The sequence below is a fragment of the Staurois parvus genome, unplaced genomic scaffold (genome assembly GCF_062004578.1).
Source record: "Staurois parvus isolate SC_StPar_1 unplaced genomic scaffold, SC_StPar_1.0 ptg000153l, whole genome shotgun sequence".
Taxonomy (NCBI): domain Eukaryota; kingdom Metazoa; phylum Chordata; class Amphibia; order Anura; family Ranidae; genus Staurois; species Staurois parvus.
The window spans coordinates 23,191,807-23,214,370 of record NW_028317949.1 but is presented as its reverse complement, the minus strand read 5'-3'; the positions used below and the strand labels follow the sequence as shown (position 1 = coordinate 23,214,370).

At 40.0% G+C, this 22,564-nt stretch overlaps 1 protein-coding gene across 2 annotated transcripts in view; it reads left to right on the top strand.

The window, feature by feature from the left end:
• Window positions 1-7,920, top strand: part of PIGN (phosphatidylinositol glycan anchor biosynthesis class N) — a 450,907-nt gene extending 442,987 nt beyond the window's left edge. For both annotated transcript variants that reach the window (XM_089674856.1, XM_089674855.1), the window contains one exon: window positions 7,303-7,920. In XM_089674856.1, the coding sequence (XP_089530982.1) occupies window positions 7,303-7,426 (124 nt within the window). In that variant the 3' untranslated portion in view covers window positions 7,427-7,920. The remainder of the gene's footprint in view (window positions 1-7,302) is intronic.
• The last annotated feature ends 14,644 nt before the right edge of the window (window positions 7,921-22,564 follow it).

Sequence of the window (22,564 nt, the reverse complement as noted above, 5' to 3'; positions counted from 1 at the left end):
AAAAGACTTGGCGGACCCCTTTCCTTCTGGCTAGCCGAAGTCAACCACCAAGTACTAGGTCAGGGAGCTCTCCAGAAGATAGACCCCTCCCAGGAACAGGTGAGGAAGGAACCTAATGGCCACGCGCACCCCCCCCCCCCCTAGACTTCAGGGCAGGCTCGAGGACCCACGCCCTCCATCCTAGTGAGAAAAAAACACACAAAAATGAAAGGTGACAAAACGGTGGGAGAAAAATAAATAAGTGTCCGTGCAATTGTGCACTGGCTAGGCCCGTAGCCAAAAAATTGCTCTGGACTTATCAAAAGGCATAGCCCTAAAAGGTGCAGTGCAGAAAAAGTGTTTGGAAAAGTGACCATGTGCACTTTTCACACTTGGGATCCCACCACCATGTGCTACTAAGAGCACCCCTGAGGTGACCACTCTCAGGGGGCACTGCTCCGCGGACTCTGCCTCCCTGGCCCTTGTCCGGACAAGCTGGATCCATTCAAATCAGGAAAAACTGGGCCCCTTCAGTTTTCCTGGGGAAATTACTCCTGGGCCCCAGCAGCCTGTGGGCACCTCGGTTTCTCTTCCATCTGGTACTAGCCTTCAGAGCCCCCATCATACCAGCAGGGGTACTATACAGCCAACCATCCTCACCTAAAAGCATGAATGACGGCGGAGTACCCCTACTGGACACTGATAAGAACAGATGTTACACTTGATCTTGGCCAAAATGCCGAGAAACATCTTTAGATTAACTGTAGGGTACGCTAGCCACAGATTTTGACCAAATGCCTCTCCACGAATTAGAGGCGGTGGTCTGCCATTCTTAATTACATTACTGTGACCCACAGCCCTATTCCTCCCAACTCAACCGCTGAGTGAATGTGAAGTAATGACCGTCTTGTCCTGTCTTCTTTGTAGAATTAGAACCACAGAGGTTTCCACACACTCCAAAAATTCTTTCTGTGATTATGAGAACAAAGGCAAATAAGATAGAAACATATCTTATTACCCTCTATGGAGAACCCTGTGTAACACATGATCTGTTTCTTTTTTTTCTTTAGGCAAGACATCTGCTTTCACATATAAGCACTCAAGCTGGTGTGCCTTACATAGTAACCAGATTACAGCTGTATAACTAACACACACACATATACTATATTGGCAAAAGTATTGAGACATCCCTTCAAATCATTGGATTCAGGTGTTCCAGTCACCTCCATGTGGACACAAGTGTATAAAATCAAGCACCTAGGCATGCAGACTGCTTCTACAAACATTTGTGAAAGAATAGGTTGCTGTCAGGAGCTCAATGAGTTAAAACGTGGTACCGTGATAGGTTGCCACTTCTGCAATAAGTCCATCCATAACATTTCCTTGCTACTAAATATTCCATTGTCAACTGTTAATGGTATTGTAACAAAGTGGAAGCAACTGTGAACAACAGCAACTCACCCACAAAGTGGTAGGCCATGTAAAATGACAGAGCGGGGTCAGCGCATGCTGAAGCGCACAGTGTGTAGAAGTCACCCAATGTCTGCAGAATCAATAGCTGAAGGCCTCCAAACTTCATGTGGCCTTCAGATTAGCACAACAACAGTGCATAGAGAGATTCATGGAATGGGTTTCCATGGCCGGGCAGCTGCATCCAAGCCTTACATCACCAAGTGCAATGCAAAGCATCCGATGCAGTGGTGTAAAGCATGCTGCCACTGGACTCTAGAGCAGTGGAGACGTGTTCACTGGAGTGACAAATAATGCTTCCCTGTCTGGCAATCTGATTGATGTGTCTGGGTTTGGTGGTTACCAGGAGAACAGTACTTGTCTGACTGCATATTGCCAAGTGTTTGGTGGAGGGGGGATTATGGTGTGGGGTTGTTTTTCATGGGTTGGGCTTGGCCCCTTAGTTCCAGTGGAGGGAACTCAAGACATTTTGGCCAATTTCATGCTCTCAACTTTGTGGGAACAGTTTGGGATGGCCCTTCCTGTTCCAACATGACTGTGCACCAGTGCACAAAGCAAGATCCATGGATGAGCAGGTTTGGGGTGCAGGGACTTGACTGGCCTGACCTCAGCCCCTGATAGAACATCTTAGGGATGAATTAGAGCAGAGACTGTGAGCCAGGCCCTTCTCGTTTGACATCAGTGCCTGACCTCACAAATACACTTCTAGAAGAATGGTCAAACATTCCCATAGACTTCTGTTGGGGGTGTACTCATTTATTCATTTATGCTGAGCACTGTATATAATAAATATATATATATATATATATATATATAAAGGAAAGTTCACAGATGCACATGTAGCATCCTATCACGGTACAATGCTTGAATTTACTGAGCTCCAGAGAGCGACCTATTCTTTCACAAATGTTTGTAGAAGCAGTTTGCATGCCTAGGCAGAGGTGTATTTATCACAAAGCAAACAAGGCATTTGCCTAGGGCGGCATTTTTTTAGGGGTCAGCAGTATTTTTCAGGGGGGCAGTGCTGTCCCCCGAAAGAAGGAAAGGAAGAAGGGACACACGCAGCACAGGGACCAGGTGGGATCTGAGAGAGGCTGCGGGCTGCTTGACAGTGTATGCAGAGCCTGACTCTTGTTCTCAGGGATGTCTGGAGCTCTGAAGGTGAGTGTCTTATCTCTTGTTGGGGTGGGGGTTGCCAGTGTATGGGGGGCGGTGGTAATGGAAAGCTCTCTCGGGTGGGGGGGACTGGGGTGTTGTTGGTCAATGGGGGGAGCCAATTTTTGTGTTGCCTAGTGCAGCATAAAATTAAATACACCACTGTGCCTAGGTGCTTGATTATATACACCTGTGGCCATGGAGGTGATTGGAACATCTGAATCCAATGATTTGGAGGGATGTCCCAATAAGCAATATGGTGTACATATATATTTATATATGCAAGCACACATATATTGAAAGGTGCTACCTGGCAGGAATGTGGATGGTGTATATGTGCCACCTACGTTTCTCTCTCATACATGGTAAGGGTCTCTAGGATTTATGATTGATAAGGAGAAAAAGGCAAGGAAAAGGAGAAAGCAAAAGTTTTGTTTTCTCAGAATCTTAATAATTCGTGTTCTGGGTCCTGGAGACTTTGTAGTACTTTGGGTGGGATAAAATCTGATTCCTAGGTCCACATCTTAGAAGAGAGCCAGACCTCATTAATTAATCTCAGTTGTGCAAAAACCTTTGTATACATTAGCTGTTGCTCAGTTCTCTATCTCTTTCATTGTCTTGTGAGAAACTGCTGCAGTGTGAAATGGCTGGCTGCAGAGAGAATACTAAACCAGTACAAAATCTGCCTGGTTGTATTGAGGTACCCATTAGGTAGAACCCAGGTAATCAAGAACGGATCTAAATTGGTTAGTGGCTGAGACTTGCAGATGTTTGGGTTTTTTTTTCTGTGAACTTGCTATGCAAAGCCCTCCTGCACTGAAAGTGTTATTGTTTGTTTTCTAACTTATTATATAATATATGCATTGAAGTTATGGTCCATGAAAAGGTAATGCAGTCCATATAGATAAACTGCAATTTAAAGCACACCAGACTTGTGACATGCACACAATGATAACCTGATTGGGTATGGTTGTACAAGTAAGTTAATTCTAAAAGATATATGGAAACAAGGTACAAGCAAGCAATTATTCAAAAGGAATTCATCACTTATTAAGAACTCGATGGTATAAAAATTAAATTATTGAGGATAATTAGATAGATGGGAAATAGAGTAGCTCAAATAATGTAAACAAATGCTCTTAATCAAAAACAGATGTAAATAATTAGTTTAAAATGTAATCATTAGGAATGACTGTAAATAGACATTAGATTACACAATCAAAACGAAAAAGCCATTACAATATTTATTGTTTCTGTTGAATATTATAGCATAGCCTAAATATTTGGAAAACAATGTACTCCCTCTGTAAGGGGATATCTTGTCTCAGCATCTGTTAAACAATCATTACGGCAGCTTGTTTTGCTTTGCGTCTATTAGGTTCTTTGCGGTATATGCAAGGAAGTTTAGAAACCTCTGTAGTATATTAGTGTGCATTTACTACACAAAAATGCTGTGCATACAAACTATTACAATTATAGGAATATAGTACAAGACTGACAGATATTGCAACAACCCTACAACATGCACATCCTTCCTAACAACAAAGCATGTACAATGTATGCAATAAGTATACTAAACAGCTAGTTGACTTGGTCCTTCCTTTGATGGAGTCTATTTATGGTTCCTTTCTTCTCAGAGTTCTGCAAACAACTCCTTCCTCTTTTGTCTCCCAGAGCAACTGTTTCTTTATATTAGTGCAAACAAACAACTATGTGTTCAATTACCAGTAGCACTGTGACATATTTGACCCATGCCCCCTGCAGACTCTGCTGTCCAACACTAGCCCTTTCTCAGGTTGAATGTTACCCAATGTCATTTTACCCACTTCCTTGGAGCCTAGGGCATCAAAAACCTGCTCTTTAAGGGTGCTTTATGAAGGCGCTCTGGGCTCACAGGAGAACATCGTAAGAACTGGCACCACTTCAGTTCATTTCACTCTCCAATGCAGTATTCAGTACCCCCTGGCTGCAGAAGGAAGAAAGAACTTATGATGTCACACCAGATCTATAACCAGGATTTTAATTGTGTATTTTTTGTTATCCAAGTCATGGCAAAACTAGTTGGTCACATTCCAACAGTACTTGTTCTGCAGAGTTAGATAATTCATACCTTCTCAAAGCCACTTCAGTTCCAATGATGCCCCAGAAATTATATCCACACAGACACATTAATCATTCCCTCTTGTATTGAACTGTATTGTTGCTGTATTGTCTCCCTTTATATTGTAAAGCGCTGAGCAAAACTGTTGGCGCTATATAAATCCTGTATAATAATAATAATATTATACAAATATATATACATATGTATAATACTGAGACATGTATGTGTTTGTGTGTGTATATATATATATATATATATATATATATATATATATATATATTTGGTATGTCATGGCACTACTGGTAATTGAAGTAGCAGTGAAACACATATATTTATTTTTTTTGGTGACACATTTCTCTTTAGCGTATAGATAGTACATATAAATAATTTTTTTACAAATGTTGTCTCTCACCACATGGCTATTTCAAGTCCCCCCCACTTCCTGTACATCATTTCCTGTAGCATCATTTCCAGTCCTGAGCTCAGGAACTAGTCCACCAAGTTAATTTGCATATCAATAAGGAAGGTCTAGCTTCTAAAACAATCCATGGTCTTAGAAACTTTTCCCATATTTATGGCTATAAAATTCACTAAAATACTAAAATATCCATAACAAAGGACCGTTAATTTACAAATTTTAATTTAAAATTAAAAATAGAATGCAATCAAAAAGAGAGTGAAAATCACAGAAAGAAGCGCCGTAAATCCAGTTTTCCTTGAATGTCATATAACATGTACAGCATAAGGAATTGTTCACATGGGCTTCAGCTTGTGTAGGAGCAGTGTGTACAGCAAGCTTTTGCAAATCACATGCAGAGCTTTAGGCCTCTTTCACACTGGTGCGCTTTTGTTATGCTTTTCCAGTCCGACAACAGTGCAAGAAAACTATTTCCCAATAAATTCTACAGGTGAAACTTGAAAAATTAGAATATCGTGCAAAAGTTCATTTATTTCAGTAATGCAACTTAAAAGGTGAAACTAATATATGAGGTAGACTCATTACATGCAAAGCAAGATAGTTCAAGCCGTGAAAATGAAGTCATGAAAATGACTTCATTTTCCAGCAGGACTTGGCACCTGCCCACACTGCCAAAAGCACCAAAACCTGGTTCAATGACCATGGGATTACTGTGCTTGATTGGCCAGCAAACTCGCCTCACCTGAACCCCATAGAGAATCTATGGGGCATTGCCAAGAGAAAGATGAGAGACATGAGACCGAACAATGCAGAAGAGCTGAAGGCCGCTATTGAAGCATCCTGGTCTTCCATAACACCTCAGCAGTGCCACAGGCTGATAGCTTCCATGCCACGCTGCATTGAGGCAGTAATTGCTGCAAAAGGGGCCCAAACCAAGTACTGAGTACATATGCATGCTTATACTTTTCAGAGGTCCGATATTGTTCTATGTACAATCCTTGTTTTATTGATTGCATGGAATATTCTAATTTTCTGAGATTGTGGATTTGGGGTTTTCATGAGCTGTAAGCCATAATCATCACAATTATGACAAATCATGGCTTGAACTATCTTGCTTTGCATGTAATGAGTCTATCTCATATATTAGTTTCACCTTTTAAGTTGCATTACTGAAATAAATGAACTTTTGCACGATATTCTAATTTTTCGAGTTTCACCTGTATGTTACTGATAACACTGCAGGTGTGCTGTTCTTTGAAAAGTTCTTCATGTTGCATTTTGGTGCAGTTTTCTTTTTAATGTGCATTAAAAGGCACTTTATATTGTAAACCAATGGTAAGGCATCAAAAGCGCAACAATAGCGTATTAGTGTGAAAGGGCCCTTAAGCAGCTCAAAAGCGCAACAGTGTGAAAGGGCCCTGAAGCAAGTTTTGTTCAAGCCTTTAACTTGCTATACTGCTCTAGTTTAAAACAAGCTGCTGAGCAAACTTCAGCTGGTTTAGTGCCGAAGCTTACTGAAGCCTGCTTGCAGCTTGTTTAAAGCCACAGCATTTCTAGGATGATCTTCCCCAAACTGAAGCTTTAAGGGCTTCCAACAAACCTGCCAAAAATGTTGCTAAAGCTTGATGTTTACACTGCTCCTATACACGCTGAAGCCTATGAACATGGTTACCTTTCCAACTCAATCTGCATCCAGGGGAAATTAAAGAAAAAACTGACAAAAACTCAAATGTAACTTCCTTGCATTTCTTGGCTTTTCTTAGAAGTCTGCACTGAGATTCCAGTCAGATTTTAGACATTCTCTGCAACAGAAGTTTCATTTTTTGCTGAGATACTCTTTTATAACCCATCCACCTGTGGGCATGCAGACAGTGTAGATTTTCCAGTTGCAACACTGAAATTACATCAGGTGGTTATCATGAAACAAACAGCACTGTCTTCAGAAAATGGTGTGAATTTTCAAACATTTGCCAAAATCTTTGCTTGCTGTTTTTTCTTTCAACTTAAGAGACACTTTAAGTAATGACTGTAAAAACATCTTTAAATATACACTGACCTAAAATACACTATACTATCGATTTAGTGTTTACACTGTTAGTAGATTATGAAAACTCTGCCCAATTATTGTTTCCCTGAAAATGTTGTATCTACTAACACACTTTTTATTTCTTCTCAACAGCATCAGCCATTATGTCATTGTGATGTGTATGACTATCTTCCTGATGCTCCTGAGTGGATTGGTTCAATGTCTAACTACAAAGAAAATAGAGACTTGGAAAAAAAGAAAACACCATGCCTCTTGACAGGAAAAAATCTGCTATATGTGTACGGTTCATAGGTGATGATCACTGTTTACATACGCCATTCTTACCTCATACTATGGTGTTTTATGACCAGCTGTGGATGGGATGCTGTGTATGGCAGTACATTGATATTAAGTGCACCATTCTACTAATGAAGGCAAATGGACAATTCTGTCAGTTGTTACATTACTCCGCTAAATCTTTGAAGCTAACCCATGGGGCATACTCTATGGAAAATGATCATCTGCCCACAGTTTTCTTGTGTGAACTAAAATATCTTATTTAAGGTTTCCCCCCAAGATATGCATTAGGGAAATGGCCAAACAGCAAATCTAGTAATGAGCAACTGATATGAGCTTCTACAGGCTGGCATCCTCTAAGATTGTAATATTAGTTGTGTTTGTTCTTGCCTGTAAAATGGGTGTTTGATGGTGGTAGCTCTTAAAAATATACTTTTTGTATTTTTAAATAAACAATATTTATGTAATTTCTCATTCAAGTCAAATGGCGTGATTTTTTTTCTAAAGGTGAGACATTCACTGAGTGTTTTACTAATTATGGCCCTTGGTCTACTAGAAACACTGTTGGGCTTAGTGAATAGAGAAGTTCAAAAAGCAATTATAATGTGCAGTGTCCCAAAGCAGCAATAAAGTTTTGCTTCAGTGAATCAGATCAGTGGAAAATAAATTCTAATTGGTTGTTAAGGGTTATTTCAGTTTTTCTTTATTGAATTAACAAATGTTTTAAAATCTATGAGAAACAGTAGTAGTAAAATGTGTGTTTTTATTTATTGTGATGAAATAATCATAAACTCTCCTGTGCTTTAAAATACTGCTGGTTAAAAAAAAGCTTTAATAATGATTATGCTGGACATACATATATTGGGTGTTGCTGACAATGTACCGGTCAAGATAGGAATATGGGAGTGGCCATCACCGACGTATTTTTGAAGGCGCTTGCTCCAGGGCTGTTATCTTTATATTTCCTTGTTGCATCTTTGACCTGGATCTGGAAGTGTGTACTTGACAAGTATCAGCACACCAAATTTGGGTTTGCATGTTTTCTCAGTGACTTGCTAAGTAGAAAAGCCAGGATGACCTATTTAATATGCTTATTTTCAGTTCCAAGAAAATGCTGAATTTAAGTGCAAACACGCTGTCTGCCTATTAGACAGATAGGAACTACTCAGGTCTAATAATTACCTGCCAAAGGAGTGAAGTCAATTTCCGCCTTTAAATTGGCAAGGGGAGGGAAATGAATTCTAGTTCTGGTTGTACCTATGTACTGTATATGGTGATAGTACAGCACTAATTATTTCCAGCACATTTTGGAACTGGCACCCCACCTATCAGATTAGTCCATATGTGTACTTATGACCTCCTGTGCTCAAACTGCATTATACTTCCACCTTTTTTTTAGTGTATAGATTTCTTTAAGGGAAACAGTAATGTTTTGGATAACTTTTCAGTTTTTTTTCTAAATTAAAATCTGTATATTAAGTTCCACATTGAATCCCCACACTTACAGTATACTTCCTTGAATTTTTGACACATCATCACCATGCCGTGTGAGTAGGCACTGCTGTGTCACACATTTCACAGAGTCTGCCTTCTAAATTAGAAGGGTGCTGAGAGGAAGTTTTTTGGGAGGTGGAGTCAATACAGGAAGCACTGCTTGCAGGCAGCAGGGTACTGTAGTCTTTAAAAACTGAAAGTTAGCAGCAGAGGAGAAGCTGCAAAGCATGTAGGAAAGCCAGGAAGTTGTGGAAAGAGATGACCAGCAGGCAGACAGCACTCACAACCCAAAATCAGACTTTCAAGCAAGAGTATCCTGGATTGTCAAAAATAACTATTGTTTGTATACAATGCTGATGTTACAAAATGAAAGTGTATACTGTTTTACCAAGTGCTTTGTATTTGTAGATTATAGGTTTGAATCAATAAAGGCATAGAGTACAGTATGTTCACTAGGTTATTAAATGAGGACTTTAATTATCCAACCACGTGCTAGCAAAATCCTGTTGTTTTTTTTTCCTAGCATATGATTGGGTAAAATTTGAAAAGTGAATTTTCACCCCATTCACTACTACTATTTTACTAAACCGACTTCAGTAGCTACGTTTCTCCTATGTTCATTGGGAGACACGGCCTTATGATGGAAGATTATTCTAAAGCAGTGGGTTACATTGCCCATTTCCAAGAGTAGTACTCCAGGTGCAAACAAATGATCAAGCAGCTGGTTGGTAGACAGATTACATTTTGTTCCTTGCAGGTACACCATTCAAGCCAACATGAGTTGGTGTTTCTCGATTTGGACCAAGTGTCACCAGACAAGTCCTGTTCTATCTCAGACAGTGGCAGGCCTTCAGGCTTTCTGCACTGGAACTCATATGACAGACGGTGTTGTTACAGTGCTCCTTATGCAGGGCCTGGATTTCCAGATCCCAGAAACTATCTGAAAGGTTGTTATTGCTGTCCAACTCCTTTTGTCTGTTTTATTAGGCGCATATTTCCCTTTCCTATTTTATTATATTTTATTTGCGTGCTTTCTCGTGGCCTGTCTGTTGGCCAGGTGCAACTGGTCCTTACTGCGCTGTTGTTCCTTCCATACCATTTACTTTTTTAATGACTTAATTTGCAAGGAACAGAAGCCTACTAATAAGGTATTTGTACTACCAAAATGCTTTTCTGTTTGTTACCCTTTTGCAGAGGATTTTGTTAAAAAGAGGATCTGTGGTGGACCCACTAATCTGCAGATCAGGCTTATAAGTAAAAAAAAAAAAATTCTTGTCGTCTTTTTGTGAGCAAACACTTTTCCTGTGTGACTCTAGATAAATATTAAGAAGTTTACCAGGGGAAAGAGTATCTTTTTACCACCGTTTAAAATGCCTCATAAGCAGTCCTCTCATTTTTGGCATCCAATCAACTTTTGCAGAACAAGTCCACCATACTCTGTGACAAGCCCACCTCTGCATATAGGTTCACTCCTCACCTGTGCCAGGCCATGTGGAGGGTTGGCTTAGATTGTCTGCCAACTATTGGGTCAGTCTGGTTTATGACATTTGGGTGGGAGAGGTTGTGTTCTTTGTTAACAAAATAGTTTCATACTCTTTCTCTGTGGGAATTTTTGTCCCTTGCTCCCTAAAAGCTGGAAAACTTATCTTTAGCTATTTAAGGCTTAGCTTAGGGCAATAACATTCACATTCCTTCCCAAGAAAGGTTCAAGTGCTACTCCTTACCCTTCCTAAGAAAGGGGATATTTATTCCATCCTGTATCTCAAAGCATTAAATACCATGATTGAAAAGAAATTCAGAATTAAGTCTATTCTTTTTGTGGTTGTTATTCTTCATCAGGAATATTTTCTGGCTTCAGACCATTCGCAATTGGTGGCCTTTTCCTTGCCTCTACTCCTCGAGTTTACACAAATGTTGTGGCCCTTGTTCTTGTTCTCTGCTTTAAGGGGATCCCAATTGTATGTTATCTTGACTATCTTCTCTTTGAGGCCAACTCTTACAAGATTTTTCTGGATAACATTCAGGTGATTTTATGTACTTTTTCAGGACTTTGGTTGGATCCTAAATGCCAGGAAGTCCAGTCTAACCCCATCTAGACACCAATTTGTAAAGGTTTTTCTTCCGCTGGAAAACTTCAGGTTGATGTAAGGAGTCTTTACTATGACCACAGGTCCTCTTTTGTTCCTAGATGAACATGTCAAGTCTGATGGGCTTCTCTTTCAAAGCAGTCTCATTCACTCAATTCCACACTAAGACTCTGTAGTGGGAGATTCTACGCAAGTGGAAAAAATTATCTCAGTCAACACTCCAGAGTGTCTCTTTTGTTGCTGCTGCTGTCCTTGTCCCTAAGGAATGGCTCATCTTTGTGACAGAGGTGACCTTTTCAGCTGGGGGGGACGTTTTTGAGTCTCTGTTCAGGGTCAATGGTACAAAGGGAAATCTTGTCTTCTGACCATTGTTTTAAGCCTTTAGTTTTTCTCTACTGACTGGATCTTCTATGGAGTCATTGTGTGAGGATTCAGTTGGACAATAACACAGCATCACCAAGGATGCTCAAGGAGTGCAGCAATGGCACGACATGTTCACCACATATTTCTTATTGCAGAGAGGTGTGTTCCTGCTCAATCCATGGTATGTGGCCTACCCTTCTCATCTTTGCAGGATCGAGTTGGAGAAATATCTGTGACCACCCACATGTATTTTATAAATCATATTCTCTATCATTTTCATGTACTTCTTCCATTTGAAGTACTTGTCCTGCCAGTCATCTTTCTTCCTTGTTCTAAACTGACCACACAAAACACAGAAGCTGGTCTGTGCTTGCGTGGTCAGTTTTCATCCTTTGGCTGGCCATTCAGAGGTACAGGACACTGTTCAAAGACACAGCATGCCTGTATTAGGTAGTCTATTCAGCCACCATGCCCCTCCCCCCCCAAGTCAATCACAGCTTGCCTCTTGCACACACCCTTCCCAAACATAGCCTGCCTCTTGAACAACCCCCTGTTCAAGCACAGCCTGCATCTTGCTTTAGGAGGCGCAAACTATGGAATAGATATACTCACATGACAGAACTTTTTAACTTTGTAAGATAATTTCTGAAACTACACCCTGTTCCAAATTATTATGCAAATGATTTTCTCATTTACCTAAATAATTGATGTAAATAACAGTCAGCATAATTCTCATGTTATCAACTATTAATCATTTCAATACCGGGCAATTTTACACCTTCCTGCCCAGGCCATTTTTCAGGTTTCAGCACTCTCACACTTTGAATGACAATTGCGCAGTCATACTACATTGTACCCAAACTAAAATTTTATAATTTTCTTCACACAACTAGAGCTTTCTTTTGGTGGTATGTAATCATCGCTGGGGTTTGTATTTTTTGCTAAATTAACAAAAAAGACCAAAAATTTTGAAAAAAAAACACGTTTTTCTTTGTTTCTGTTATAAAAGTTTGCAAATAAATAATTGTTCTTCATAAATTTAGGCCGAGATGTATTCTGCTACATGTCTTTGGTGAAAATAACCCAAATTAGGATGTATTTTTTAGTTTGTAGGAAAGTTATAGAGTTCACAAACTATGGTATAGATCTGAATATTGATCAATCCTGAAGTACTGACAGCCAATCTAATTTCTTGAGGTCCAAGAATGTCAGAATAGTACAGATATCCCCCAAATGACCACTTTTTGCAAAGTAGACAGTCCGACGTACTTCATAAGAGGCATGGCGAGTTTTTTGAAGTTGTATTTTTTTTGTCATAATTTTTTCGGAAAATGAAAAAATAAAAAAAATAATTTTCCCTATTTTTTTTATACATACTATCACCAGTGCAGTACAGCGTCATCATATAACTGGCATGGCGGTGATCAGAGACACTGACTGGTGACAGTGTGAAAAACAAATATATATAAATATTTTTAAATTTTTTTTATTTTTTTATTTTAAATTTTTTTTTTTTTAAGATTTTTTTTTTATATTTCACTATGTACAAAGTAGTACAATGTTACCATAGTAACAATGTACTACTTTGGGGAAGTGATCAGTATTTTTTTTTTTTTTTACACAATTTGCTTATAGCAAAGAATTACTTTGCTATAAGCAAGCATTTACCTGAATGACATCGATTCATTCAGGGTTTTTTTTTTTTTTTTTGTGCTTAGCTGTGATTTGGCCACAGCTAATCACATGACATGTGCATGTGATTAGCTGTGACCATTCACAGCTAGACACTAGTATACAATGGATGGCATGAATGAAGCCATCCATTGTATACAACTGTCATGTGACCTGCTGTGATTGGTCACAGCAGGTCACATGGTACCAGCAACAGGGGCCGGTACTCAGATCTGTCATCGGCCGTGTCCGAGGTACACGGCCGGTGACAGATCGCGCCGCTGCGCGGCTCTGAAAGCGTGTGAACTGCGCATGTGCGGGAGGACGCCATATGGCGGCCTCCCGGAAATCTAATAATTTTTGCAGACGCCATTTGGCCATAGGCCGGGCGTCAAATGATTAAGAGTACAATTCACATTTTATTGAACAAACCTCCTAATGATAACAGTATTTTTGTTAAACATAAAACACTTACACTGCACTGTTCCAAATTATTACGCACAGTAAGTTTCAAAACACTTTATAGGTTGTAAAGAACTGAAAATTGTCATTTGTTGTGTTTGCAGCATATTTACTGAAATCAAAAGCTATTTCAATCAAACTTTTAACAACATTTTAACTTTTTAAACATTTTAACAGGTCACGTTACATTGTAACATAGGACCCCTTATTTGATAGCAGCTTCACAAGTCTTGCATCCATTGAACTTGTGAATTTGTGGACAGTTTCTGCTTGAATTTGTTTGCAAGATGTCAGAATAACCTCCCAGAGCTGCTGTTTGGATGTAAACTGCCTCCCACCCTCATAGATCTTTTGCTTGAGGATACTCCAAAGGTTCTCAATAGGATTGTGGTCAGGGGAGGATGGAGGCCACTCCATGACTTTCTCTCCTTTTATCCCCATAGCAGCCATTGATGCAGAGGTATTCTTTGCAGCATGAGATGGTGCATTGTCATGCATGAAGATGATTTTATTACGGAAAGCATAGTTCTTCCTTCTGTACCAGGGAAGAAAGTGGTCAGTCATAAACTCCACATACTTTGCAGAGGTCATCTTTACACCTTCGGGGACCCTAAAGGGGCCGACCAGCTCTGTTTCCATGATTCCGGCCCAAAGCATGACTCCACCACCGCCTTGCTGACGTCGCAGCCTTGTTGGAACAGGGTGGCCGTCCACCAACCATCCACCACTCCATCCGTCTGGACCATCCAGGGTTGCACTGCACTCATCAGTGAACAGGACTGTTTGAAAATTAGTCTTCATGTATTATTCTGCCCAATGCAGCCATTTCTGCTTGTGAGCATTGGTTAGTGGTGGCCGAATAGAAGGTTTATGCACAGTTGCAAGACTCTGGAGGACTCTACACCTTGATGTCCGTGGGACTCCAGAGGCACAGCAGCTTAAAATATATGTTTGCTGCTATGTAATGGTATTTTAGCAGCTGCTCTCTTGATCCAATGCATGGATCTGGCAGAAATCTTCCTCAATGTGCCTTTATCTGCACGAAACTGTCTGTGCTCTGAATCAGCCACAAATCTCTTAATAGTGCAATGATCACGCTTAAGTTTTCGTGAAATATCTAATGTTTTCATACCTCGTCCAAGGCATTGAACTATTTCTCTCTTTTCGGCAGCAGAGAGATCCTTTTTCTTCCCCATATTGCTTGAAAATGGTGCTCTGCTTAATAATGTGGAACACCCTCCTTTAGTAGTTTTTCCTTAAATTGGGCTCACCTGCCAATCTAATTATCACAGGTGTCCGAGATTGTTTTCAGTGATCAAAAGAGCCCTGACACACAATGCCATCCATGCTAAACTGAAAAACAAAATATTTCACCTTTGTGACACTTAAATAGAATTTGCTTAATAATTTAGAACAGGGTGTAAGCAAAAGCAGTTACAGTGCCTGCATAGTTATAACTGTATCAGCAAGTTAGAAGTTTGGAGTACAATACCCTATACAGTGCCTAGAAAAAGTATTCATACCCCTTGGAATTTTCCACATTTTGTCATGTTACAAGCAAAAATGTAAATGTGTTTTATTGGGATTTTATGTGATAGACCAGCACAAAGTGGCCCATAACTGTGAAGTGGAAGGAAAATGATAAATGATTTTAAAATTTTTTTACAGATAAATATGTAAAAAGTGTGGTGCGCATTTGTATTCAGCCCCCCCTGAGTCAATACTTTGCAGAACCATCTTTCTCTGCAATTACAGCTGCAAGTCTTTTTGGGTATGTCTATATCAGCTTTAACATCTAGAGTGTGACATTTTTGCCCATTCCTCTTTGCAAAATAGCTCAAGTTCTGTCAGATTGGATGGAGAGCGTCTGTGTAGAGCAATTTTCAAGATGGAGGGCAATCTGGTGATTCTCATTGCACTGAACAGACCCAGGAGGATGTGACACTTCAATCTCATCAGGTTCCTAGGAGACATCCCCCTTCAGTCTCTCCCAGATCACTTGGATCTTCTGTCCAATGGTCTAGTTTACCACTCTGCTTCACTGTTGCTTGCTTTGATGACTTGGCTGTTAAAGCCTATATCCTAAAAGATAGGAGTCTTATGTTGCTGAAAACTAGCAAGTCCACATCACTTAAGGTTTATCATCGCATGTATAAAACATTATTTGCCAAGTGTGAGGGAAGAAAATGTAATCCTTCTAGAAATACTCTGTGGGGCAGATACCATCCTTTCTACAGGTTGGCTCAACATTTGAATAGCATCAAGAGACAAATTTCAGCTCTTGCATTTATGTTCCAATGACCTATTGTTATAAATGTACTTGTCAATGGCTTTCTACAATGTGGAGCTCACATAGTTCTGAAACCTGTAGAGCAGGGTTTTTCAACTAAGGTTCCTCCAAAGGTTGCTAGAGGTTCCTTGAGTAATGAACATTTTCTGCCTTTCAGATAACTTTCTACTGACACCATTGAACTGTTAAACTATTGGCAAGGGGGTAATTCTTCCCAATGAGAACAAAAAAAAACGCACTAGGACTCCATTGGATGTCAAAAAACATAGCAGCTAGCACAATTAAATTCTTATGGAATTCTTCCCAATGATCACAAGTGTAAAGAGCATTCTTCCCACTGATCATCATACTAATGTATCATGAGTTGTATAAATAGTAATTTTTATCAGGGGTTCCCTGAGACTGGAAAATTAATTTAAGGGTTCCTCTGTGTTGAAAAGATTGAGATGTACAGCATCCACTGACTCTGTGGGTTTTCAGTTTAGCTCTCTCAGCTCTTCAGCTCTTCTTTGAACCTATCAGATACATCCCTTTGTCTTCTGCATCTTATAAAGTGGCTTTCCTGAGTTGCTGCCTAATCTTGTAAACATCCACCTTAACCAGGGCATTGTTCTTCCATCTCTCTGCCCTATTCCTGTTCATCTTAAGGAGATATTCCTTCATTGTTGTGGTTCAAGCTTTTTGCTTCTACCTCTCAGCTACATCTTCTCTCAGAGAAGATGTCTCACTTTTTGTCATTCTGGAAGGTCTCTGCAAGTAACAACCTGCTTCTCATTTCACTATTTCTCAGTGGCTCAGGCAGGTCATTGATTAATCCTATGGGCTTAGGAATTAGGTTCCATACTTTTAAGTTCACTCTCCAAGATTTATGAGTGTTTCTTGGTTTTACAGACATCAGACATTAGTTTCCAAGTTGCAAGTTTTACCAGGCAGATATACAGGAACTGTTGGGTGCAAACTTTGGATGTAAAATCCTGGAAATAGCTTGCTGGAGGAATAATTGTGTTTTGTTTCACTGTTGTGTTTTTTTTGGTGTGTTAGTGTTGTATTAATGTGTTGCCCTCCCCTCAGTTGGACTACTTTGGAACATCACAATATTCATTGATTCTACTGACCCTGTGTTGCTTGATGATTAAGAAAACAATATTTTTGTACTCACTGTAAAATCCTTTCCTTTGAGTTTAGCAATGGACACAGGTCCCATCTCTCTGTATTTCTGATCTACCCCTAAAATTGCTTTTCTAAAACTCCTCCTAAAGGCAACAATATAATTCAATGCTCTGAATTTCACTGACCCTGTGTCCCTAGTGAACCGCCATAAAAAAGGACTTGAGCATAAAAAAACTTTTTCTTGCAGCACACCACAACACACCGTTTTACATCTATGTGCTGTTGTGCCCTAAAATGCAGGTTCTTTGTTGCGGGTTGCGTATATACAGTCATGGCCGAAATTGTTGGCACCCTTGATATTTTTCCTGAAAATCAAGTATTTCACACAAAAAAGGTATTGCATTAACACATGTTTTGCTATACACATGTTTATTCCCTTTGTATGTATTGGAACAAATATAAAACAGAGGCAGAAAAGCAAATATGACATAATGTCACACAAAACCCCAAAAATGGGCTGGACAAAAGTATTGGCACCCTTAACTTAATATTTGGTTGCACACCCTTTGGAAAACATAACTGAAATCAGTCGCTTCCTATAACCATCAATAAGCTTCTGACACCTCTCACCCGGAATTTTGGACCACTCTTCCTTTGCAAACAGCTCCAGGTCTCTCTTATTGGAAGGACACCTTTTCCCAACAGCAATTTTAAGATCTCTCCACAGGTGTTCAATGGGATTTAGATCTGGGCTCATTGCTGGCCACTTCAGAACTCTCCAGCGCTTCTTTGCCATCCATTTCTGAGTGCTTTTTGACGTATGTTTGGGGTCATTGTCCTGCTGGAAGACCCAGGATCTTGGACGCAAACCCAGCTTTCTGACACTGGGCCCTACAGTGCGACCCAAAATCCTTTGGTAATCCTCAGATTTCATGATGCCTTGCACACAGTCAAGGCACCCAGTGCCAGAGGCAGCAAAACAACCCCAAAACATCATTGAACCTCCACCATATTTTACCGTAGGTACTGTGTTTTGTTCTTTGTAGGCCTCATTCCGTTTTCGGTAAACAGTAGAATGATGTGCTTTACCGAAAAGCTCTATCTTGGTCTCATCTGTCCACAAGACGTTTTCCCAGAAGGCTTTTGGCTTACTCAAGTACATTTTGGCAAACTGTAGTCTTGCTTTTTTATGTCTCTGTGTCAGCAGTGGGGTCCTCCTGGGTCTCCTGCCATAGCGTTTCATTTCATTTAAATGTCGACGGATAGTTCGCGCTGACACTGATGCTCCCTGAGCCTGCAGGACAGCTTGAATGTCTTTGGAACATGTTTGGGGCTGCTTATCCACCATCCGGACTATTCTGCGTTGCAATCTTTCATCAATTTTCCTCATCCGTCCACGACCAGGGAGATTAGCTACAGTGCCATGGGTTGCAAACTTCTTGATAATGTTGCGCACTGTGGACAAAGGCAAATCTAGTTCTCTGGAGATGGACTTGTAACCTTGAGATTGTTGATATTTTGCCACAATTTTGGTTCTCAGGTCCTCAGACAGTTCTCGTCTCCTCTTTCTGTTGTCCATGCTTAGTGTGGCACAGACAGACACACAATGCAAAGGTTAAGTGAACGTCTCTCCTTTTTATCTGCTTTCAGGTGTGATTTCTATATTGCCCACACCTGTTACTTGCCCCAGGTGAGTTTACAGGAGCATCACATGCTTGTAACATTCTTATTTATCCGCAGTTGTGAAAGGGTGCCAATACTTTTGTCCAGCCCATTTTTGGAGGTTTGTGTGACATTATGTCGAATTTGCTTTCTTTCCTCCCTTTTTTTGTTTTGTCCCAATACACACAAAGGGAATAAACATGTGTATAGCAAAACATGTGTTAATGCAATACGTTTCGTGAGAAATACATGATTTCCTGGAGAAATATCAAGGGTGCCAACAATTTCGGCCATGACTGTATGTTTTACTGCCATTCAGATTTAATGACAATGCAATGCACTGCACCACACTTTGTACATTGCCACACACCACTGCAATGCAAGGCCTTGAAACCCACCTCAGAAATTTCCTCTGATTGTGACACTATGTACTTGTTGCAGCTTGAACCTATAGGTCCAGCTGCGACTGAGTTAAAAAGTATAGAAAATTGTGGAGATGATTATTGCTTACCCATCTTGCTTCATCGCCTTGGGTGTCTGACTTCATAGACTTTTCTCCAACCTTTCTGATCTCAATACTTTGTTCTTTGGCTGTGATTCAGAAAGTATTCCAGTGGATAAACACAAAAGCCAGACATCTATCATTTTCAGAAGGGGTCAGCAATTGAGACCACCCTAATTCTATCAAGACAGGGTTACTTTCAAATGGGGGGAGTTTGTTTTGACATGTGTCGGTTGGTATTTAGTGTGTATGTAAACCCTAGCAATGAATATCTCTTATTCTCCATTTTGATCAGTTAACTATACTGTTAGTAGCAGTTGTTGTCTATGTTTGATAATTTGCAAAAAAAAAGGAAAATGGTACTCTTGTTAGAAATTCTGAGCTGTCATGTGACTATGCACACTTCCTGTGGTATCTCAAAAATCCCTCTTAGTTCTTATCATGGACTACAGAGTGATTCGCATTTGTGTTGTTGAGATCTGAGAGTGGGAGAAGTCAAGTTGTTTGCCAAAAAATATTGGGCAAGGCTGACAACACTTAGCCCACAAAAATGATGTCATTTGTCAGCTCACAAGTCTTAAGAGCCGAGTGCATCTCTGGCAGATCAACGAGTATTTTTCACTATTTGCAGGATCTTTAACCCTCTAGCATCAGCACCTCCTGGCCCTTTAAGGGGTTTGTGATGCTGGGAGGCGGGTTTAGGGTCATGTGACCACCGTGATTGGCTGTCACAGCAGTCACATGATCGGAAAGCTCCCGATTGCTACTTTCCATGAGGCACCAGTAAATGTGCTGGAAGCATGCATGGTGCGCGCTCTTAGCACATATTTGTTTACATTGGGTACCCAAATATACGGCCTATCAAATCAAGGCCCAGCCATTGAGAGGCCACATATTTGCGTACTGTCTGTGCCAAGGAGTTAAAAAAGATAGAACATAAGAAATGTGCATATATTCCAGAAATGTACTGCATATTTTTTTTGTATTCTTTCCTTGACATGCCTTTTAATAATTCTGTTAATTCAACAAACCACATAAGTAAGTAAAAAGTGTGGTGTTTTAACAAATACAAGAATTTAGAGATTGGATATGAGGTTTGATGCAGTAAAACACATTTGAATAATACATTTTTTGTAACAATATATACAGTCAGGTCCATAAATATTGGGACATCGACACAATTCTAACATTTTTGGCTCTATACACCACTACAATGGATTTGAAATGAAACGAACAAGATGTGCTTTAACTGCAGACTGTCAGCTTTAATTTGAGGGTATTTACATCCAAATCAGGTGAACGGTGTAGGAATTACAACAGTTTGCATATGTGCCTCCCACTTGTTAAGGGGGCAAAAGTAATGGGACAATTGGCTTCTCAGCTGTTCCATGGCCAGGTGTGTGTTATTCCCTCATTATCCCAATTACAATGAGCAGATAAAAGGTCCAGAGTTCATTTCAAGTGTGCTATTTGCATTTAGAAACTGTTGCTGTCAACTCTCAAGATGAGATCCAAAGAGCTGTCACTATCAGTGAAGCAAGCCATCATTAGGCTGAAAAAACAAAACAAACCCATCAGAGAGATAGCAAAAACATTAGGTGTGGTCCAAACAACTCTTTGGAACATTCTTAAAAAGAAGGAACGCACCGGTGAGCTCAGCAACACCAAAAGACCCGGAAGACCACGGAAAATGAACGAAAATGAACGGAAAATGAACGAATGGTGGATGAACGAAGAATTCTTTCCCTGGTGAAGAAAACACCCTTCATAACAGTTGGCCAGATCAAGAACACTCTCCAGGAGGTAGGTGTATGTGTGTCAAAATCAACAATCAAGAGAAGACTTCACCAGAGTGAATACAGAGCGTTCACCACAAGATGTAAACCATTGGTGAGCCTCAAAAACAGGAAGGCCAGATTAGAGTTTGCCAAACGACATCTAAAAAAGCCTTCACAGTTCTGGAACAACATCCCATGGACAGATGAGACCAAGATCAACTTGTACCAGAGTGATGGGAAGAGAAGAGTATGGAGAAGGAAAGGAACTGGTCATGATCCTAAGCATACCACCTCATCAGTGAAGCATGGTGGTGGTAGTGTCATGGCGTGGGCATGTATGGCTGCCAATGGAACTGGTTCTCTTGTATTTATTGATGATGTGACTGCTGACAAAATCAGCAGGATGAATTCTGAGGTGTTTCAGGCAATATTATCTGCTCATATTCAGCCAAATGCTTCAGAACTCATTGGACGCTTCTTCACAGTGCAGATGGACAATGACCCAAAGCATACTGCAAAAGCAACCAAAGAGTTTTTTAAGGGAAAGAAGTGGAATGTTATGCAATGGCCAAATCAATCACCTGACCTGAATCCCATTGAGCATGCATTTCACTTGCTGAAGACAAAACTGAAGGGAAAATGCCCCAAGAACAAGCAGGAACTGAAGAAAGTTGCAGTAGAGGCCTGGCAGAGCATCACCAGGTATGAAACCCAGCATCTGGTGATGTCTGTGCGTTCCAGACTTCAGGCTGTAATTGACTGCAAAGGATTTGCAACCAAGTATTAAAAAGTGAAAGTTTGATTTATGATTATTATTCTGTCCCATTACTTTTGGTCCCTTAACAAGTGGGAGGCACATATGCAAACTGTTGTAATTCCTACACCGTTCACCTGATTTGGATGTAAATACCCTCAAATGAAAGCTGACAGTCTGCAGTTAAAGCACATCTTGTTCGTTTCATTTCAAATCCATTGTGGTGGTGTATAGAGCCATAAATGTTAGAATTGTGTCGATGTCCCAATATTTATGGACCTGACTGTACATTAGACCAAAATGACACCTGAGGAAGAATGTGGGACAGAGGGACAAGTTCCAAAAGAGGGACAAGTCCCTCCACCTCAAGGTCAGTCATCAGCTATGCATGTATACCGATAAACATAAAAAAGTCATCAAGTCTGGTGTGATTTTTTGATTGCATGCTGTGAGTTAGGGAGAGAAAATAGGGTACGTTAAATGAAATACACACATCAGGCATGAGTAAACGGTGTTTGTTTATAATCAATGCACATTAGCGTAAGTACTCTACAGTACAAGTCAATGTAACAAGGTATACAACAATTGAAGCTAGCTGGAAGCTGTTACTCTACATATTGCCTCGATAAGGATAAACATGGGGATTTATAAAGTGCTGCCAATTAGCTGAAGGACTGGAGAGTTAATCCATCTGCTGTGGTGGAAACAATTCCTATAAATCCAAGTAGTTGTTTTAAACATAGAGAAAACAAATCCATTTCTAAAGGATCCATGAATTTCCATGAGCAATTCACATTTACTTGCTATCATTTTTGTAGATCGCTTCATTATTCTGTAGCATTAAAGCAATGCATTGAATTTTTACCTTTTTATGAAGGTCCGTTTACTAGTATTCAGAAAATTACTAGGCAATTGTATGTAGGCATGAAAGGACATTTTAAAGAT